The sequence below is a fragment of the Vanessa cardui genome, chromosome Z (genome assembly GCF_905220365.1).
Source record: "Vanessa cardui chromosome Z, ilVanCard2.1, whole genome shotgun sequence".
Lineage (NCBI taxonomy): Eukaryota > Metazoa > Arthropoda > Insecta > Lepidoptera > Nymphalidae > Vanessa > Vanessa cardui.
Genome location: NC_061154.1, coordinates 8,151,795 through 8,172,409, shown reverse-complemented (window position 1 = coordinate 8,172,409; position 20,615 = coordinate 8,151,795). Strand labels below are relative to the sequence as shown.

Here is a 20,615-nt window from a genome sequence, read left to right as displayed (position 1 = left end):
TGTGTGCAAAGATTGTGTTTCACGTACACAAGTTTCTATACTTCTATTGTATTTATACTTTAACATTAACTGCGAAATAAATTAGGACAAAACGCGGGTAGGTCTTATTTCAGGTACCTAATGGATTAAAGCGATTATTGTTACGTCGTATGGATTATAAAGTTTTTATTATAGTATAAAATAAGCCTTTAAACGGATATACAGTTTTCTTACCACATACAAGGAATGAGAACTGGATGGTGTATTTATATAGTTAATTAATACGACGTTACTTATTTATTATCGAAGCTTTTTTTTTTATTAAAGATTAGAATTATTCACAGAAAGTTCATGTCAAAAATTAAGAAAAAAATGAAATGTATTTCTCTAAATGTATTCGAAAAAGCTCGTTTTGTCCTCAGCGAGACAAAGTGGTACAGCATTTGATGCCTATTTAACTCATCTTTGGCCCAGTGTTGTGAAACGAGCGGAGCGTCAGTGCTCGGCCGACCAGCAGGCGCGTCGACACGGGCTTTACGCGCTCCCACAAAATGGCGCGGCTCTCCATCTATACATACTTTCTAACGTTTATAGCAATCACATCGGCAAATGATTACTACCACACACCCAGGATTGGTTCACAAAAACTTGCCTCGTGCTACAACAACGATGGACAGCCACAAGTAAGTTTACAATGTTTAAGTGGAGCTTTTTAAACTTTTTGTTTGTGTCAATTTTGACATGTACATGGTTGTTTTAATCTATGCTCAGTGTGTTTCGAACTCGTCACTCGGCTCAAATCAAAGCCTCTGTGCCTCTTGGGTTTTTATTTCATATAATGTATGAATATTGATAAATATATTTGATTTATTATTGGTGAATTAAAATCGTATGTCTATTGTTTTTAAAACTTGTATTTCAATAGTAATTAGTTTATTGGCCTACTTGTTTTACAGTAGGCACAGATCATAGAACTCTACAGAGCAACTCACACTACCTATTATAGTTTACAACATTATTAAAACAAAATAAATTGTATTTATGAATGAGATGAATATACCTAATTGAAGTTTATTTTTTCTATGTTAGTTTTAAATTGACGGTCATAGTTTAACCATTATCTAAGTTGGGCAAATATATCTAATATTAGACGGTTTTTTATTTAACGATAAAAGCCCTGTCGTTAACGGTTCGGTTTTGGCAGATTATCGTAAGGTTATCGATGTAAAACAGTAAATGTTGTAAGACCATTGATACTACACCGAGTTCGTTTACTCTGAGAGCCTAATGTTTTGTTATCAGGGGCCAACGGAACGGGCTTATCGCCACATCCGTTGAACATACCAAGCAATGTTATATAGCATTAATTTTACAACTTTTATTTAAATTAAAATATAGTTTTCATACACAAATTTTAATAAATTACTAAATTTAACGATCATTTATAAAGTAAAAATTGTCATTAGTATTTAAAATAAAGCATTAAAACTAAAATGAAGAAAGGATGCTCCAGCGTAAAACCTTATCGAAATAAGATTATCCTCAAGATTATCTTACAGTGTAGCTTTCAATATATTGACATTACGTGTTCCAAGCTTCGTCATAATACTTTCATAATACGCATTAAAATGTTATAAGACTTCGAAATTGTTGGTCTAAAAGGCTAGTTATTTTAGAATGACGAGCATGTGCTATGGATTACTGAAGAAACCGAGGAGACAAGTACTTGTAGAACGAAACTTTGTTTTTTTTTTTTTTTAAATCGTACAAATTGTATCAAATAAAGTTTTTATAGATCTGATATGATTTCTTTCATGTTTTCATATGAACTATGTCAAAAAAGGGAGAGCACTTAAGAGCACTTTTAATGTTTTTATGAAACAAATGTCCTTCTTTATCTCTATGTTATAAAGTAAATGTTATTTACACTTTTTATTAATTGTTACTTGCGAGACCGGTTCTTCGGTCGTACTGAGTGTTTGCACATACCTAACGATCTAATGTTACAAGTTCAAAGTAAATGACTGACCCATTAGATACATTTTAATCTATACTTATAGAACTAGTAATAAAAAAATATAATAGAATACTATAAAGTAAAAGACGGCGAAGTTTCCATTAATACAGTCAAGCAATGGCTACAGCTGAAACGAATAAATAGTATATTAAATTTGTATTCTATTTAGAACATTAATCAGCATCGTCGTGATAGCTGGAGAAAGCGCTGTTGCACGATCAGAGCAATGTGAACGTCCTGCGCCGCACAGAATCTATTTATAGCGCAACTATTTTGGCGGCAAAACTATCATCTGGAACGAAACTCGTAAACCCGTTTCCGTATTATCAAACCATATATTCCTCGCTCTATCGCTGCTAGCCTTTCTAGGAATAACTATATCCGTGTCATCAAATGTCTCCTATAGTAAACGAAAATATTGGATTAATTTACAAATGTCTGTGTTATTTTTATAGAGATGCATACCGGAGTTCGAAAATGCTGCGTTTATGGTGCAAATGGAGGCAACCAACACATGTGGTGACAATGGCGTGAAGATGTATTGCATTCAGACGTCAGCTGGTACTTCGACACGGTAAACTTGGATTATTGCTACATATGTATTTTATAACAAAGTCCCTCGGACGAGTTTGTCTGTCTGTATGTTCGCGATAAGCTCCAAAACTTCTGAACGAATTTGAATGTTTTCACAAGTAGACAAAGCAAGACATGAGGAAGGCTTAGATATTTAATATACTAAGGGTCTTTGTGTAAATAAGTTGAAATAGAACGACTATTGTTAAAGACGTCGGAAAAAGCAACAAAAGATATCAATAAAAGGGGGAAAGCCGGGCCGATAGTAATTTCATGTAATAATGTAGACATTTATTTAAAGTTTATATTAATTATTGAGGTAGGAATGAGGACTAGGTAGTAAGGAAGGTCTTGAGCATGGATGTGGATTGATGTAGAAGTGAAAGAAGATATGGTTAGAAGTAATGTTACTTGTGAGATGACTTCCAACAGAGATGTATAGAAGGAAAAGACAGGCTGCGTCGATCTCAAAAAAATTGGGATAAGGCAGGAGGATGATGATTAATTATTAAGACACTTAATTATGTGATTTTTGTTTACGTAGGTCCTGTGACTATTGCCAACCGGGACAGTTCTCCAGCTACTACCTAACTGACTTACACTACGAGCAGGATAACCAGACGTGGTGGCAATCAGAAACGATGAAGGAAGGCATACAGTATCCCAATCAAGTCAATTTAACGTTGCATTTAGGTAATATAAAATTCATATATGAATTTTTATCTTTATTCGAATTATATTAAATAAATTTAATATATAAATTTCTTTCTCACCAGACACCAATGTCATAATACTAATGTTTAATTATGTAGCTCCATAATATACTTATTATTAATTTGTTTAATTGTATGTACTACGTATTATAATGTAATTTATAAAGTGGAGTTGATTTTTGTATATAAACATATAATGTTATTCATACAGGAAAAGCTTATGATATAACTTACGTCCGAATCGTCTTCTACTCACCGAGACCGCAAAGTTTTGCGATTTACAAGAAATCTGGCGAAGAGTCGGACTGGGAACCATACCAGTACTTTAGGTATAGTACACTTTTCAAGACGAGTAATTTATTTTATACATAGCACATACTACACAACAGTTATTGGGTACATTAAAGAAACAAAGAAATATATAACAAGTAATCAAATGTTTGTTTCATAACGTCTTATGATACAAATGGTTCTGACGATGACCATATGTATGTATACTAATATGAGTCAAATGAATACCAGATGTTACATGTGGGTTTTTTTTTTATAAATCAGTGCCTCGTGTCGAGACACATATGGAGTTCTGGAACAGCGAGCAGCTGAATTGGGAGCAGAGACAAGGGCACTGTGTACAAGCGAATACTCCGACATATCGCCGCTGTCCGGTGGAAATGTTCTTTTCTCAACACTGGAGGGCAGACCATCTGCCTACACATTTGACAACAGTCCAGAACTACAGGTATAGTAACTTATAAAGATTGGCTATATGTATTAAAGCTCTTTTCATATCCAGCTCTTATTTTTAAGGAAATTTATCGTGTAATTCAACTAATATATGTAGGTATGTTAGTCATATAAATGTAGTCATAATCAAAGTCAAAAACATTATTTCATAAGAAAGAGTTGCTTTTGATTTTTAAATGGCAAAATAATCAGTTCGGTGAGAAAGAAAATCAGAATTTATTTCCTGGATGACAAATATTTAATTTTAATTTAATTGTATAGCGTTATCTTTCTAAAGTTGTTTTATAACTTAAGACTAATTTTGTTGGCTTCATTTGTCTCCAATGAATAAAACAATCACTAAACCTGTGGTAAACTAAGCAACTAAATATTGGTCACACAAAAGAAATATTAGTGTGTTGCCAGCTAGCTTTTGTTTCCACAGTGAAAAATCTCAGTAAGACTAATCATGATATTGTTTTTACTCCAATTTATTTCTATTGTATCGTTTCAGGAATGGGTGACGGCCACTGACTTGCGTATATCACTGGATCGATTAAATACTTTCGGTGACGAGATCTTCGGAGACGTACAAGTGTTGCAGTCCTATTGGTACGCTATAGCCGATGTGGCAGTTGGAGCACGTTGTAAATGTAATGGACACGCGTCTGTTTGTGACATGCAAGAACTGCCTGACGGAACCAGGGCCAGATATTGCAGGTATTTAGTCAAAATTACAATATACATACAACATTAACAGCCTGTAAATTTCACATTGCTGAGGCCTTCTCTCCCTTCGAGTAGAAGGTTTAGCGCATATTCCATCACGCAGCTACAAAGCAGGTTGGTATATACACATGTGGCAGAATTTCGTTGAAATTAATGTCAAGCAGGTTTCCTCACAATCGTCACGGTAGCATACGTAAGCGATCCCGTGGCGTCCGCCGAAAGACGGAGAGGGTACCGCTGGTTTTATAGTGGGTAAACCCGGCGTACTTGGGTGCACTCGGCGTCCAGGGCTCCGGGGAGTCCCACACCCCCCCCCCACTTTCCATCACGTGGGGGAAGTGCGTAATGAGTTTATCCAGCGAGTAAAAAAAGGTTTCCTCACGATGTTTTCCTTTACCGCCGAGTACGAAATTAATTATAAACACAAGTTAAGGACATGAAAAAGTGTTCAAATATCTGTTGTACCCGAACGTTTTTTTAAATATTTATCAGAGAATAATTAATGTATGAAACATTGTGTGTTCTTTTAGATGTGAGCACAACACTGCTGGTCGTGAATGTGAGAAGTGTTTGGACTTTTATAATGACGCGCCATGGGGTCGGGCGTCTCCTACAAACGTTCACGAATGCAAAGGTAACTTAAAGTACTCGATATATATTTACTTAGAATGTGTCAACTTACAACACATGACAGATGTAGTACTTCTTTATATACTATAGAGAAGTATAAAAAGAATATTACGACCTCGTGTTTTCGAAGTATTGGTATTGTTTATATTGAGTATTGAAGTGATGATACACATTTATTCTTGTCTAGCTTAGCGAATTATTGGTTGCTATGCGTATTTATGTTAACAATTGCTTTAGCGTATGTAAATGAATTTCAATTCTTTTTTGTTTTTACAATCAGAGACATTAAGAGTCATTTTGTTTGAGTTTATTTCTATGATACGCCATTTTGGTCCGTGCATCCTCATAATTACTGAAATCATAGTCGTAAATTATGTCCTGATATTTCATATTTGTGTTCTGCGGTAAGTTTCGAGATAGTTCTCGTAGAATACATCTGTTAGAATTGATTATTATTCATTTAAAATATTTTTCTCTTTATTCATGACAACGTATTTTTTTTAACTCGAGCTGTTTTATAAATAGCATGCTGTATCTTTATTTTCATGTTGAATGAGAACGATCAAAAATACCAATTGCTTGGCGTGTTAAATACACTATGTATTGATATGTACTATATATTTATTAAATGTAACTTTTCTATTAATTTCCTTTAGCGATTGCGATTGCAATAGATTAATTAACGTGCTACTAAAACTGTTATCATAAAATAATATGAACTTTATACATCTACAAATGATGACGCTGTCGTCCTGATCGGTATTTTTAACGTCAGCCAGTCTGAAGGGAAACAAACGAACTACGTAGGATAAAATTGCAAAAATAGTAGATTAAATTGCTAATTTGCACAAACATGGGTGTGCACTATTCTCACATTCTGATAATCCGATGAGATAATAAACCCGAGACCGAGAAGAGATATGCTGTCTGTGTGTACACTGTAAAAACTTTGAGACTTCGAGTGTTATTGAGATTTTTATCAAGAGAAGAAATCAATGACTTTCGTCGTCCAGATCTGGGAGCACGGGATCTTGAAGTCTTTGGGCTTTTATATAGACCCTAGACCTATGAGACAATCAGTTTTTCCAAATATGTATTAAATGAAATTTTCCTATTGCTGGACACTTGGAATTATTCAGACACGCATCGAAATTTCTAATTTAAATATTCTTTGGTAGCAATATTAATTATCTTGGTACAAAATCAACGCAAACACAGACATATTTAAACAAAGACTGAATTTTATAATTCTATGGAATTATAAGTCTTTATTTAGGAGTATAACCTGTTAACAGAAAACATCCATGAAATTTACTACAATGTTAAACCAAAATAAAACATACAATAAAATTAGTCAAATTACATATAAAAATTGATTTGCAGTATTTGTCTATAATATATGTTAGACTCGAAAATACATTAAAGTTGTTTAATTATGTTCAATTTTAATGATTTTGCAAGCAAGATCAACCCAATTTAAGCGCAGCTAATGCTTCTAACAAACAGACATGCGCATGCTAGCAAAGCATGCGCTGCTATTTGTACTTCGAAGTTTCTAATTGTATCCGTGCAAACATACATTTAAGAATTTATATTAAAATTGTTCAGTATATGCTTACTTCCACAGCGTGCAACTGCAACGGTTTCTCGAACAAGTGCTACTTCGACAAGGATCTTTACGAACGGACGGGCCATGGCGGCCACTGTATCGAATGCGCTGAAAACAGGGACGGAGCAAATTGTGAAAGGTGCAAGGAAAACTTCTTCCAAGGGACAGAAGACATTTGCATGCCATGTAACTGCAACCCTACCGGTGAGATGTAACTCTTATCCTATTTTTGTTTTTCTTATTAAGATTATCTATTATTAGATTTCCGCGCTTTTTTACTTCCGTTTTAGGTCATATATTTTGTATTGAAATATACTTAAATCAAATAAGAGTAACTTATATATGTATGTATGTTTGTATGAAACTTAACTATCTATATAAAGTATGTAAATAAATTAAGTGCCTAAAGGTATTTGTCAAATAAATAAAGAATCGTTTGATAGAAAAATTGTTATAAGACATTAATTTAGACAGGAATCCTAGTCTTGTTTTTGTTTTCAACTGTTTTCGGAATTCCGAATAATAGTATCTATTGATATATATTTTTTTATGGTATAGGTTGGCGGACGAGCATATGGGCCATCTGATTTTCAGTGGTCACCATCACCCATAGACAAAGACGCTGTAATAAATATTAACTATTCCTTACCTCACCCTTCAAACCGGAACACAACAATACTGAGTACTGTTTTTTGGCGGTAGAATAACTGTTGAGTGGGTGGTACCTACCCAGACGGGCTTGTACAAAGCCCTACCACCAAGTGATTATAGTATAAAGTTAAACTATTCCTTTTTCAGGCTCACGTAGTCTTCAATGTAATGCTGAAGGCAAATGTCAATGCAAGCCTGGCGTCACGGGTGATAAGTGTGACGTATGTGCACCAAACCACTACGAGTTCACGAATCAGGGATGCAAGCCGTGTGGTTGTAATGAGTCTGGTTCCTACGCTAATACTCCTCAGTGTGACTCTGAAACTGGAGTTTGTCTTTGCAAACAAAATGTAGAAGGCAGACAATGTAGAGAGTGAGTATGGCAACGTATATACATATTACTATTTTATAAGATTCTAAATTTTGTGAGGTAAACGCGCTTAACGACGCAGTGAATTCATAGCTCTTACCTATTAATTACATATATTATTTATTATAAGTTACTAAAATTTTGGAGATATTATTATATTATAAATTTTTATTACCACTGTAAGCTGCGTTTAAATTTTTATTTTTTAGAATTGGTCTGTTTATATCATACTCCAATACCAAATATTCCATTTTTAGATTTTTTAACAATTTTTATTTTTAATATTTTGATTTTTAGATGTAAGCCTGGCTTCTTCAACCTCGATTTTGTGAATGAATTCGGATGTACTCCATGCTTCTGCTTCGGACACTCCTCACAGTGTAGTTCCGCTCCAAAATACCAGGCGCATGAGCTAAGCGCACACTTTATAAGAGATGCAGAGAAGTGGTACGCTGAAGACAGTGAACACAAATCCACACAATTGATGTTCAATGCAAACACACAGAACATAGGTTGGTCTTTAGATACGATAAAGTGTTTTGAAGAGAAATAAAACTACTGAAATTTGCAAGATTTTTTTTTTGTTACTTATAAACAATTTGTGTAATTTATTTTCCAGCCGTTTCTTCAAAAACATCCGAAGTAGTTTATTTCGTGGCATCAAATCAATTCCTCGGCGATCAAAGACCTTCATATAATCATGACCTGAAATTTACTTTGCGCCTTGGCGAGAATAGAGGTTACCCGTCGTCTCAAGATATTATCCTCGAAGGTGCCCGAACTTCAATATCTATGAACATTTATGGACAAAATAATCCGGAGCCTTCTGATCAGGTTTGTAAATATTTAACGAATGCTATGCGTTATTTGTGTTGTGTTTTGGCATTTTTGCGAATATCACAAAGCGGCGAATTTATAGTTCTGTATGTTATTATAATGAATGGACAATAACGTTAATACATTAATGATACCTTGTTACAGGCACAAGAATATAAATTTAGATTACACGAAGATCCAAGATATGGTTGGACGCCCACTCTCTCCAACTTTGAGTTCATGTCTATTCTTCAAAATTTGACAGCTATTAAAATCAGGGGAACATATAACAAAGGTGGTCATGGATATTTAATGAATTTCAAGCTAGATACCGCAAAGATTGGCAGAGAAAAGGGTTCGGCACCAGCGAATTGGGTGGAGAAATGTGTGTGCCCTAAAGCCTACGTTGGTGATTACTGCGAGGAATGTGCCCCTGGTTATAAACACGAGCCTGCCAATGGCGGTCCATACTCGACGTGTATTCCTTGTGACTGTAACGGGCATGCTCACATTTGTGACACGGCAACAGGTGAGAAAAGGTCCTATATGTATAACTTATTCCAACTGCATAACGATAAAGAAATCTTAGATTTACGAATTTCTCATGATTTTCTTAAAGCTATAATTGCTATAATTATTTTTAATATATAAAAGGAACTGATTATGTTACATTGTTGACGTTTAAAACTTTATTTTGTTCACGAAACCATAATGTATCTTGTTGTTTATTTGTCTATGCTCCTTCCCATTTAGTTTAATTAAGATATGATTGATATTTCCATAACATGCGATACAAAAATCCTTAATTTAATTTCTATTATAACTTTGACAAGCAATAAATCATTAATTCAAAGATACACTGTAAAAACGTGTTATTGTTAATGTATTATGTTATATAATTACAGGTTTTTGTATCTGTAAGCACAATACAACTGGAAGCAATTGTGAACTTTGCGCGAAGGGTTTCTATGGTAACGCCATAGCCGGAACGCCGGATGACTGCAAGCCGTGCCCTTGTCCCAAAGACAGCGGGTGCATTCAGTTGATGGATCAAAGCATCGTTTGTACTGACTGTCCGGTCGGTTACGCGGGTGAGCTTGTTTTATGATCATTGTATGCCCATAAGATATCCGACATTTATTTTTATAAACAATATTATCTTTGGTTACGTATATATTATTGTATGAATATTATGATTTTAAAATAAAACATTCAAATGAAACAAAAAAAAAATCAAGTTTCGTTCACTGATTTTTCTTAGTACAAAGTGTTTAATTATGTACCGATTTCAGAATTTTAAAAATCACTAAGTAAGAGTAACTCTTTTATATTCAATTAAGATTTGGACTTTGACTTTTGATACTACGACCGTGATACTAAACGTCTACATCTCCTCCCTCTCCAAAACCGTGGATAGTAACTAGTCATTAAATATGTTTTTATCTCGTTACTTAAAATATATATATTCATTCGAGATTTATTACTGACAGTTTTGTATTTTAAATGATGTAATCAATTAACCCTTGTTTTAAGGACCACGTTGCGAGGTTTGCGCTGATGGTCATTTCGGTGATCCAAACGGCCAGTTTGGTCCGCGCCAAGAATGTGAAGAGTGCCAGTGCAACGGCAACGTGGACCCTAACGCAGTCGGCAACTGCAACAGAACGACTGGAGTTTGTCTCAAATGTATATACAATACTGCTGGCGAACATTGTGACAAATGTTTGAGTGGTAAGTATTTGGTGTTTTGAAAAGATAATTAGAGGCTAAACTTTATATAAAACATTTATTGAGTTATCCCATATGAGATGATAATTGACATTAGACTTTTCTTGTGGTCATTAGTGTAAAAAAGTTTGATCGTGTGAGGATAATTGCGTGGCGTATAGTATGTATCCCTATATATTAACCGTCCCGCTACCCTAATATCCTTATTAGGATCAAAAACATAGAAATTGTATTCTGATCTAACTTACCTTAAAAACCGGACCTATTTAATTTAAAATATAGTAATTTATAGACAGTATTTTTCTCGGATTATTAAAAATCCACTTATTGGAGCGTGCGGATTATTATACTTAAGCAATTGATTGACTTATTAATGAAAGAACACACGATTAGCTAGCTGTACTAGAAATATAAATTGTGATACTTAGAATAATTTATTTATGTTTACTTGTTTTCACGCTGACCAGGATTTTTCGGTGATGCTCTTGATCAAAAAAAGAAGGGTGACTGCAAACCTTGTCAGTGCCATGAAGCTGGTACACTTGAAAGTGTAGAAGGGCCTCCACAATGCGACGGTCTTACCGGCTTCTGTTCCTGTCGACCGCACGTTGTTGGCAAGAACTGTGACAAGTGCGAGGTAAATTAAATTTAGAACTATTACACTTTAATACAATAAGTATGAATTCTTATTTTGAACTAATATTTATTAAATTTCATCGCTTTTATCTAAATATTTATTAAATATTCAAACAGGAAGGTTATTACGACATCAACTCTGGTGAAGGATGCAAAGCCTGCGATTGTAATATGGAAGGCTCGTACAACACGACTTGTCATCCCGTTACTGGCCAATGTTACTGTAAACCTGGAATTGACGGGTAAAGTTATATCCATCTCTATACGTTTTAAATTTTAATTGTATTAAGAAATTTTGGAACCCAAATTATAGTAAATATATTTATTTAATATTGGACAACATCACATACTACTCTGATCCCAATGTAGAAAACTAATGAAGTTATCTTTATGGACTCGGCCGGGAATCGAACCCAAAACCTCGGAGTGTCGTACTCATGAAAACCGATGCTCACACAACTCGACCACGTAGTTCGCCGTTGTTTAGTGTTTCGTAATTTATTTCAGTGTTCATTGTGATCGCTGCCGGGCATACCACTATGGCTTTTCGGGTGAAGGATGCCGCGACTGTGACTGCGACGAATGGGGATCTACCAACTACCAATGTGACATGGTCGGACAGTGCTCCTGCCAAGAAAATGTTGAAGGCAGAAGATGTGACCAGTAAGATTCTTAATTTATTTTGATTCTGTAGTTCGAACAAGTATTTAAAGTAGTAAAAATAACTTTAATTTTGCTCAAATTAACAATGATAATAATAATTTAAAAATTTGCTTAAAGTATATAAATTTATTAGATGTATGGAAAACAAGAGACGTCGAGCTGATGGTCAAGGCTGTGAAGATTGTCCGCCTTGCTACAACCTAGTTCAGGATGCTGTAAATGAACATAGGAAACAACTGAAGGAACTGGATGACGTAAGTTTAAATAACTTTCGTTATAAACTTCATATTATTGAAAAATGTAGAAACTTATATTCTTACATAATAATACTTTTTTGATATGAAACAGATACTAGCGAAAATATCGAAAGCTCCAACAGTCGTAGAAAATGCCGATTTCGATAACGAGCTTCAGCGAGTGAGGGCAGAAATCGACAGGCTCGTACAAGAAGCTCAAGCTGAACTTGGTACTGGTCCTGGTTCAAGTATCACGAATAACTTGGTCGAACTTGCAGACCGACTTGCTGACGTCAGGTTAGAACATTAGCGCAAATTAAAACGATGTTTTTAGAAATATCAATAGTAAAACAATTATTTACTTTTTTGAAAATACTCGAAAATGTGACAATACCTACTCTTGTTTCAGAAACATGTTATTTAAGATCGAAGATGAAAGCTTTGAGGGTAATGAATCGGTGAAAGGAATAAGAGGTAACGTTTCTAAAGCCGAAGATACCATTGAAGCTGCACAAAAAGAAATCAATGTAAGTTGTTTAGCATTTAGTATGTTTACCAGAAATACTCTTAAAGAACATTTATTTATTTTATTTGTAAATTTATAGAGTGCATTAGAGTACCTTGATGGGGAAGGTGCAGCTGCTTTGGCAAAGGCTCGTAATAGATCAGATCAGTTCGGCAAACAATCGGTCGACATGTCGGCTTTAGCTAAGGAATCACGATTACTCGCTGAAAAGTTGGAAAACGATGCAAAGAACATTAGAGATATAGCAGAAAAAGCATTAAACACTTCTTTGTCAGCTAATTCTATTGCTAAAGATGGTATAACAAAACAAGCCAATATAAGGTATGTACAGACCCAGACTTTGTACGTTTGTTTTATTTATTTTTTCGTATAAATTTACTTAAATTTTCAATTTTATAGCAATGAGGTGCAAATCTTGGCTAATGAACTTAATGCGGCTACAGGTAAGTTGAGTAGTATGGCAGAACTAGCTGAACAAGCACTTAAAAGAGCTAAGACTGTGTATGACGAAGCATTGGGATTATATGCTGAAGCAAATACAACGTTGCTGCCAGATATCAAGCTTAATAAATTACGCCAGGACTCCATTGAAATGAATAGGACAGTAAGTGTATTTTGTTTATAATTCTGGCTAATACTGGCTTTTGAGTTGTGCTTAGAAAACCCTTATCGTTACAGATTGATGAAAAATCAGCAGAATTGGAACAACTCATGGTCGTTACTCAAGATACCCTTGACGCTTTGGACGAACAAATTCGTAAGGGCAAAGATCTTTTAGACCAAGGTCACGACAGGCAAGATGAGTTATACGACCTTTTAGCTAATCTAGACGAGTTAAGAGCCCAGGCACAAAATGACGTGGAACTCACTAAAGCTACTCTCAAAGACGCTAATGAGATTTATAAAACCTTAAAAGGTAATTTTTGAAGAAGGTTTCTTTGTGACATTTAGCGGATTTTGGCAATCTATTAGTTTAGGTTGTTATCAGGAAAGACTTTCTTACGTAATAATTTTTCTATTGTTATAGAATTCAGCGACCAAGTAAATGAGTCCCGTCAATTAGCTGAACAGGCGGCTCTCGATGTCCCCGGAGTCCAACAAAAAGTTGCAGAGGCTGAAGAAAGTATTACCAGCATCACCGAAGAGCTGACCACAGCTAGTGATAAGGCTAAAGAAGCCAGAGATTTAGCCCAGCAGGCACAAAAGGAATACGCCGGTAAAGCGTCAGAGGTAAATGTTTACTAAATGAACACACTAACTTTTCATTATTATCAAGATTATCTATTTAAATACCCTTTTAATTTTAGGCTGCCCATGACATACGAAAAGAAGCTTCTAGGTCAAGGGCAGAAGCACTTAATCTTCGAGATGAGGCCGACAAACTCTCAAGTATAGTATTTTTTGTAATTGTAATTAACGTTATTCAAATATTGAAGATATTCATACTTAAATACGTTATTTTTTATTTAAGCACGAGTAAAGGGAACTGCGAAACAAATCGAAGACCTGGAAAAACAAGCAGAAGAGAATTTACAGCTGACGCGTGATGCTAAAATGAAGGTAAAAAAATTATTTTGTAGTTATTATTGTAATTCAGAAAAGTAATGAGAACCTCTACATTAAAGTTAATATATGCTTTTAACCAAGTTCAAACGAAAGTCATCAATTGCATTGTATTTTTTATATTTTCTATTTAAGAATTCCATCTTTTATGACCCACTTTGGAAAATCTTATTTTTTGTTTTATGAGGAAAATTTACATTATGTTCTTATATTTTTATACCATTAATTCAGGTTGGTCAAGCTAACACAGATGCTAGAGAGGCTGAGAAACAAGTATCTAAGGGTTTGGAAGATTTAAAAGTTATCATGGACGAGTTACAAAATTTACCGACATTAGACGACGCTGCACTTGATAGGCTACGTAAGTTATCATGGTTATTAGATTCTTTTCAGGAGTTACATTTTTGGCAGATCTGCGCTGATCTTTTCTAAGTTATTAATTGAAGCGAGAATCGAATGAGAACTATCAGGACCATGAAATTTACACGTTGAAGCTTCCCAAATTTATCAAAAAACACTGAAATTTATTTGAAAGAAGTGTTTTTTAGGAATGTTGAAATGACTGTTTCATTAATGTAATTGTTAAAACACACGGTTTTCTACTATTCAACACACTAAGGGAATTAATTAGTAGAAATTCAATTCCAGCTTGGTAACTTTCATTAGGGATATATTTTTTAATTATTTACGTATTATGTCCATAGAGAAAAGTCTTGACAAGGCTGAAAGCGCACTCCGTGAGGTGGACCTGGATGGAAAAATAAAATCATTAACGGAAGCTAAAAACAACCATCAAAGGTATTTATGCGAAGCTATTTTTTACAAATTAACAGTTGATATCAGTAAATATTTAATTACAATGAATTGATTGTGTAATAATAATGATGTGTTTTTATCAGATGGATGAAACAATACCAAGATGAACACGACAATCTTGGCAAGGAAGTTGAAAATATAAAGGATATTTTGAACCAACTACCTGATGGATGTTTTAAGAGGATCGTTCTGGAACCAACCGAGGGACCAAGTAGACCGGCTAGTTTTAGATAGATAATTTAACAAAGCATGATATACGTTTCCTTTTGATACTGATCAAGAAATTCTGTTGAAACAAAACATGATATGTTATGAAGATTATGATTTTGGTAACGCTAAAATAATACATTTAATTGAGTTAAAAAAAATTTGAAGCTTGTATATCTATATAGAATACGCCATAGAGGTACTGGCTCTTTTGCCTATTCGTTTAATGGTATGTTCATTTTGATACGATAAATGTTTGCCAACTAAACAGCACTACGAGACAAATTATAAAAATGACATAGATTATCTTGTGTCATGAATTAGTTCAATTTTGTACTAAGCTCTATGAGGTCTATATTTTAAGTCATAACTCTAAATCGTTATATAAGGTACATCAAAATATAAGTGATAGTTACTCATTCAGGTTTTCTAAATGTTTCAATTTTTTATTGGTTACTATAATATATTCAAGTCTTGATTTTCAAGTGTTTCTTCGTGAATCTCCCACGATCTTTTTCTTATCTGCATTTATTTTAGTATTGAATGTATTGTAATTAAAATGAAATGTATTGATTTTATATGCAATTAAAAATTATATTAAGACAAACAGTTATTTTAGTGTGCCATAAATTTATTGGTAAAATTTGTAAATATTAAAAATATATATTAAATGTATGTACTAAAAATATTTTAGTACGAAATTTGTCAAATTCAAAATTATTCCTACATGTATTTCGCCAAAGAAGATGAATGACAAGTGGTGTAACTTAGAATATTATTATTTTTAATTTTTGTACTTGTACTTCCAATCGAATACAACTTTTTTAGCTAAAAATAGGTTTAATTGTAGCTTATTTATTCGTAATAAAAAAATAAGAAAAAAATCGTTCTTTCAATTTACTCCTTATCTTTATTGGGTTCGTATATTAAAACAAGATAATATAATAGTATTAAATAATAATAATATTGGATTGTAACGTTATTAATAAACGTCGAGTCAAGAGACTTGCGTTAACAATCGAATGCAATCATTAAAAAGTATATGATAAACTTATTGCAGGGCACGACCACGCGGGAAATCATGTTTGTATCACGAGGCTGGAGCAATAACGTTGTACTTCCAATGTGAAAATAGTAGTGTGTAGCTTGGTCCTAAACGGTGTGATATGTATGTGTGCGTGAGATACAGGGGTGTGAATCTTCGAAAACAGTGTGCACATGCTTTTCAATTTTCAAGGAAATTTTTATGTTTATTAGTTACAAATATGTCGTGTAAAAGGTAATATCTAGGCATCAGAATTCCACAGTATATTCTCATATATAACAAACTTATACTTTGAAATAACACACGTACTACATTTTATTTTCAAAAGAAACAGGTATTTTATTTGTTAATTCGTGTTGGAGTGAGATAGAGTAATGCTTTGATCTTTATTTAATATTATAGATGCGAAAGTAAGCCCATTTGTTTGCCTGTATTATTGTGTCTCTCTCGTGGTCAAACCTCTGAATCAAATTTGATGATATTTGGTTTGTAAAGCAATCTGCTTAATTGAGCTCTTTTTTTGCTTTTTTATACATAACACCTCACGAACGTCCCCAAAAATGTGAAAGAAGCCGCGGGTGAGTGAATAAATTTTATTCAAAACTAGTCTGTCACCCGTATTTTAGTTTGATTTAGATTTACATATATAGCGTTAATGCTTTATGTACGATGATAGTATTTTTATATTTTAGACAAATAAAAATGCATAATTAACAAATAGGACATGGGACTTATAACATAACAGTGTAGAGTCAGACCATTATTGAATATATTCAAAGTCCCTCGAGGGAAAACTATCATGAGCTAACATATGAATCTATTTATAGAAATATTACTGTCAGAAAACCTGACTCGTCTGGGTCGTATCTATATCTAAAATAAATAACCCAGTAATATTTTTGGTCACACTACTCGGTGGATATGCAAACGCTACAACTCCCGCGAGAAGAACAATTTATGGCGAGCATTCTACTGAATTTTCTTTTGTTTTTTCAAAAGTAACGTTCTTGCTTTACATATCTCTCTTATATTACACATATTTACATACGTTGATGCTTTGTATATATTTTATGTTCTGTAGCACTCGAGACAGAGGGGGGGGGGGGGGGCAGTCTACTTGCGGCGGATTTCAGCAATTTTCTACTTTCACAAAAAGTATATTAAAGAAAAAAGCAGTGTCTATTTATTACTGTTTTTTATTAATCTCGCTATCCGTAGCTGCGGCTGTGATTCCGGAGAGTTGTAGGGAAAGCAAATAATCTACAGACTAAGGTATAAGACCGTAAAATACAATTGACTTGTCATATGGGAAATAGTTAGTGACGGTTGGAAAATAAGGCCTGAAAATCGCCAGAAACCTCTTTTTACCCGTAAATAGCCAGGATCTGACGAAACTTGTAAAAGGCAAATAGATAACAACTGAAATAGCTGGCAGAGCACTTGATGCGCAGATCAAGTGATTTGAAGAAAAAAAGAAAAGTCGTCAAGTTCATAAATTAAATATTCGATGACTTAGAAAAGGGCACACTGGGTAAAGTGTCGAATAAAAACTATTGCCAGAAATGTAAACTGATGATTTAAGTCTTCGTTTTATGAAATCAACTATCATTGCTTTTAATTCTTTTTAAACTCTCAATATCCAAAACTAGAATGTCCTGCACAAATTTAATAATAGAGGTAGTACCTAATTGCTCTATTTGTTATTTTCAATATATTTAAGCTGACTTTCATTTGACAAAATTGTAAAATTATAATTCAATTATTTGTCCAACGTTAATTGAATATATTTAATTTTCATTTTGTTTTGGAGCTATTTTATTCTAATACTGTAGTCATATAAATTGTAACAACATTTTAACTGTTCATGAAACTATCTATTTAAATGTGTCTGTATTCATTTTTGTAATTAACACCTTCGTCGCCTACAAAATAAATAAATTAGTAACGCTAACGGCTTCTAGTGAAAGAACACTACTAACAAAACAAATTTGCAACAACTAAATTGGCAAATTTCTCACTGTCTGGGGGTTCAGTGTTTCCGAAATACGGCGATAAACTAAAACTAAATAAGTGGCCGAAAAATGGGATAAAACGACCAATATACTATGACCTACAATTTAGTGGTGATTGCTTTCCTTGCGTCCCTGTTCATTAATACAAAAAAGGGGAAGCTGGTTCATACTAAACTGGTTGCGCCTAGTGGAAAAACTGGGATAATCCGAAAAGTTTTCTTAATTACATACGTAGGAACTAACTCCCTAAACGAATTAGGTGCGAGGTGAACCAAATCTGAGCGCTTGCCGTGCAGAGAAATATGTACGTTTATAAAAACCGTCATTGATTTACTCATATAATTGAATCACTAAAACCAACCATAGTGATTTTAAAAAGCAAATTGTCTTCGACTAATTAATTGAACTAATTGTCCAACAAATAATTTAATTTAATTTAAACAGCGACCATGATTATAATACTAGCGACCAGCCACGGCTTTACACGGGTGCAATACTGGTACTAAAGATACTACAGCATTTGTTGATTTACGACATCATATTAGAAACTTCTAAAATTACCAGTTTCTTTCTTCACCATATTGTGTATGTATAATATACAAAAAATAATCCTGTCGAATTACCCTATCTATTAAAAAAATCGCATCCAAATACGTTTCGCAATTTTAAAGATCTAAGCATACTTAGGGAAATCAAGCTGAGGTAAGCGACTTTATGTTATGTAACGATGTGGATCATATCCACATGGTATGTAATTGGCTTACAATCAATATCGTTTGACCTCAAGATTGGCAAGACGAAATGAGTACACAGGAAGTTTTTCCTAAGTATAATTTATTCATGAAAAACTCTTATATTATACAATTTGAAATCAAGTATAAGAAAATTTTATAATCCAGTGTTTTATACGAGTGTTATTAGAAGCCCACGCACTGAGTTGAGGGGATGCGATAGATTTCTTATTCTATTTTGATTCAACTTCAACCTAACTGCAACTGGAGTTGTTACGATCTCGTAAAAGGTCAAAGTGACAATTCTATAAGTAGAAATCAAGACTGAATCGTAAGACAATAGATTTAAATAACAAAGAATATATCACCGCAGATATCATAGATTCAGATTTATTGATGTTGTAACTTGTAATAAATACTCATTAAATGTGTCATATTTACCCAGCTATAATAGATTATTTTTTAATGCTATTTGTTGGCGGACGAGCATATGTGTTACTTGTAAGGTAAGTGGTATCCACCACCCATAGAGATTGGCGCTGTAAGAAACATTACCATTTCTTTCATCGCCAATGCACCACCAACCTACTAAGATGATATGTCACTTTGCCTGTAGTTACACTGGTTCACTCACCCTTCAAATCGGAACAAAACAATACCAAGTACTGTTGTTTGGCGGTTGAATATCTAATGTGTGGGTGGAACCTATGCAGTTGGACTTGAACAAACCCCTACCACCAAGTAATAAATAATAATAAATATATATAAGCAGAGGATTCAGTCTAAGGCATGTGCGAAAAAGATAATTTTATATAAACTTTGCAGGTTGTAATCCGGACGTATATCGTAAACACAAAATATCGAAAAACTATGCTATAATGACATTAATAACACTATTTGAATGAAAAAATATAGTGAAAGATTATCATGTACATTACAAACTAAATATATGTAATTAATGTATACGATAATTTTATCAGTATTTGATACTGATATTAGAAATGACACTGCATTAGTTTCAACAATAACGGGCACACCGTCAATGATATTATTGTATTATAAAACGAATGAATCAATTTAAATTTTATTTCGAATTAACACGAAATGTATTTGTCGATAGGTTACATATCAAATCAAATCAGTATAAATATAATACTCTTTATCGTACACCAGCAATCACGCAGTGTAGCTCATGTTTAAGAATTATTTACAAGAGCCTTATCGCTAAAAGCGATCTCAACCAGGCAACCTTAAGATAGAGGAAATAAACAGATATAGAAAATATGTTAATATATTCATAACATATGTTGTTTAGTTAATAAATATGGCTAGGATTTCTTTTGCACATAAAGAGAAATTTATTAGGACATAATACAATGATAAACACATAAATGTTTATAAAAGTAATTGTTGTACAATATGATTTATTTCATAATAAAATCTATTAGGGTGATTGTTTTATTTTTGCTTTCCCTTTGCAATAATTTATAAAACATTCACGATACGCCTTTGTCAAAAACCTCCTAAAGTGGTTTTAAAAGTATTATGTATAGGTAGATACTAATAGTATCAATTTTTTTTTCATTAAATTTGACCAATTTCAAGAGACTCGATTACCTATTTAATTTCCCAAATAATTAAA

The 20,615-nt window shown here is 33.5% G+C and overlaps 1 protein-coding gene across 1 annotated transcript; it reads left to right on the top strand.

Annotated features, from left to right (window-relative positions):
- The first annotated feature begins 481 nt into the window (after positions 1 to 481).
- LOC124542997 (laminin subunit gamma-1) lies at positions 482 to 16,059 on the top strand. Its single transcript, XM_047120976.1, has 29 exons — positions 482 to 662; positions 2,452 to 2,570; positions 3,114 to 3,262; positions 3,494 to 3,611; positions 3,838 to 4,021; positions 4,520 to 4,725; positions 5,265 to 5,368; positions 6,992 to 7,177; positions 7,772 to 7,997; positions 8,292 to 8,506; positions 8,614 to 8,828; positions 8,976 to 9,339; positions 9,716 to 9,901; positions 10,344 to 10,541; positions 11,006 to 11,175; positions 11,292 to 11,416; positions 11,682 to 11,837; positions 11,971 to 12,091; positions 12,186 to 12,370; positions 12,483 to 12,600; positions 12,679 to 12,920; positions 12,999 to 13,203; positions 13,278 to 13,515; positions 13,627 to 13,829; positions 13,907 to 13,988; positions 14,071 to 14,159; positions 14,394 to 14,523; positions 14,867 to 14,960; positions 15,062 to 16,059. Exons 1-29 carry the CDS (start codon positions 531 to 533, stop codon positions 15,210 to 15,212), a joined length of 4,911 nt encoding a protein of 1,636 aa, XP_046976932.1. The 5' UTR covers positions 482 to 530; the 3' UTR covers positions 15,213 to 16,059.
- The last annotated feature ends 4,556 nt before the right edge of the window (positions 16,060 to 20,615 follow it).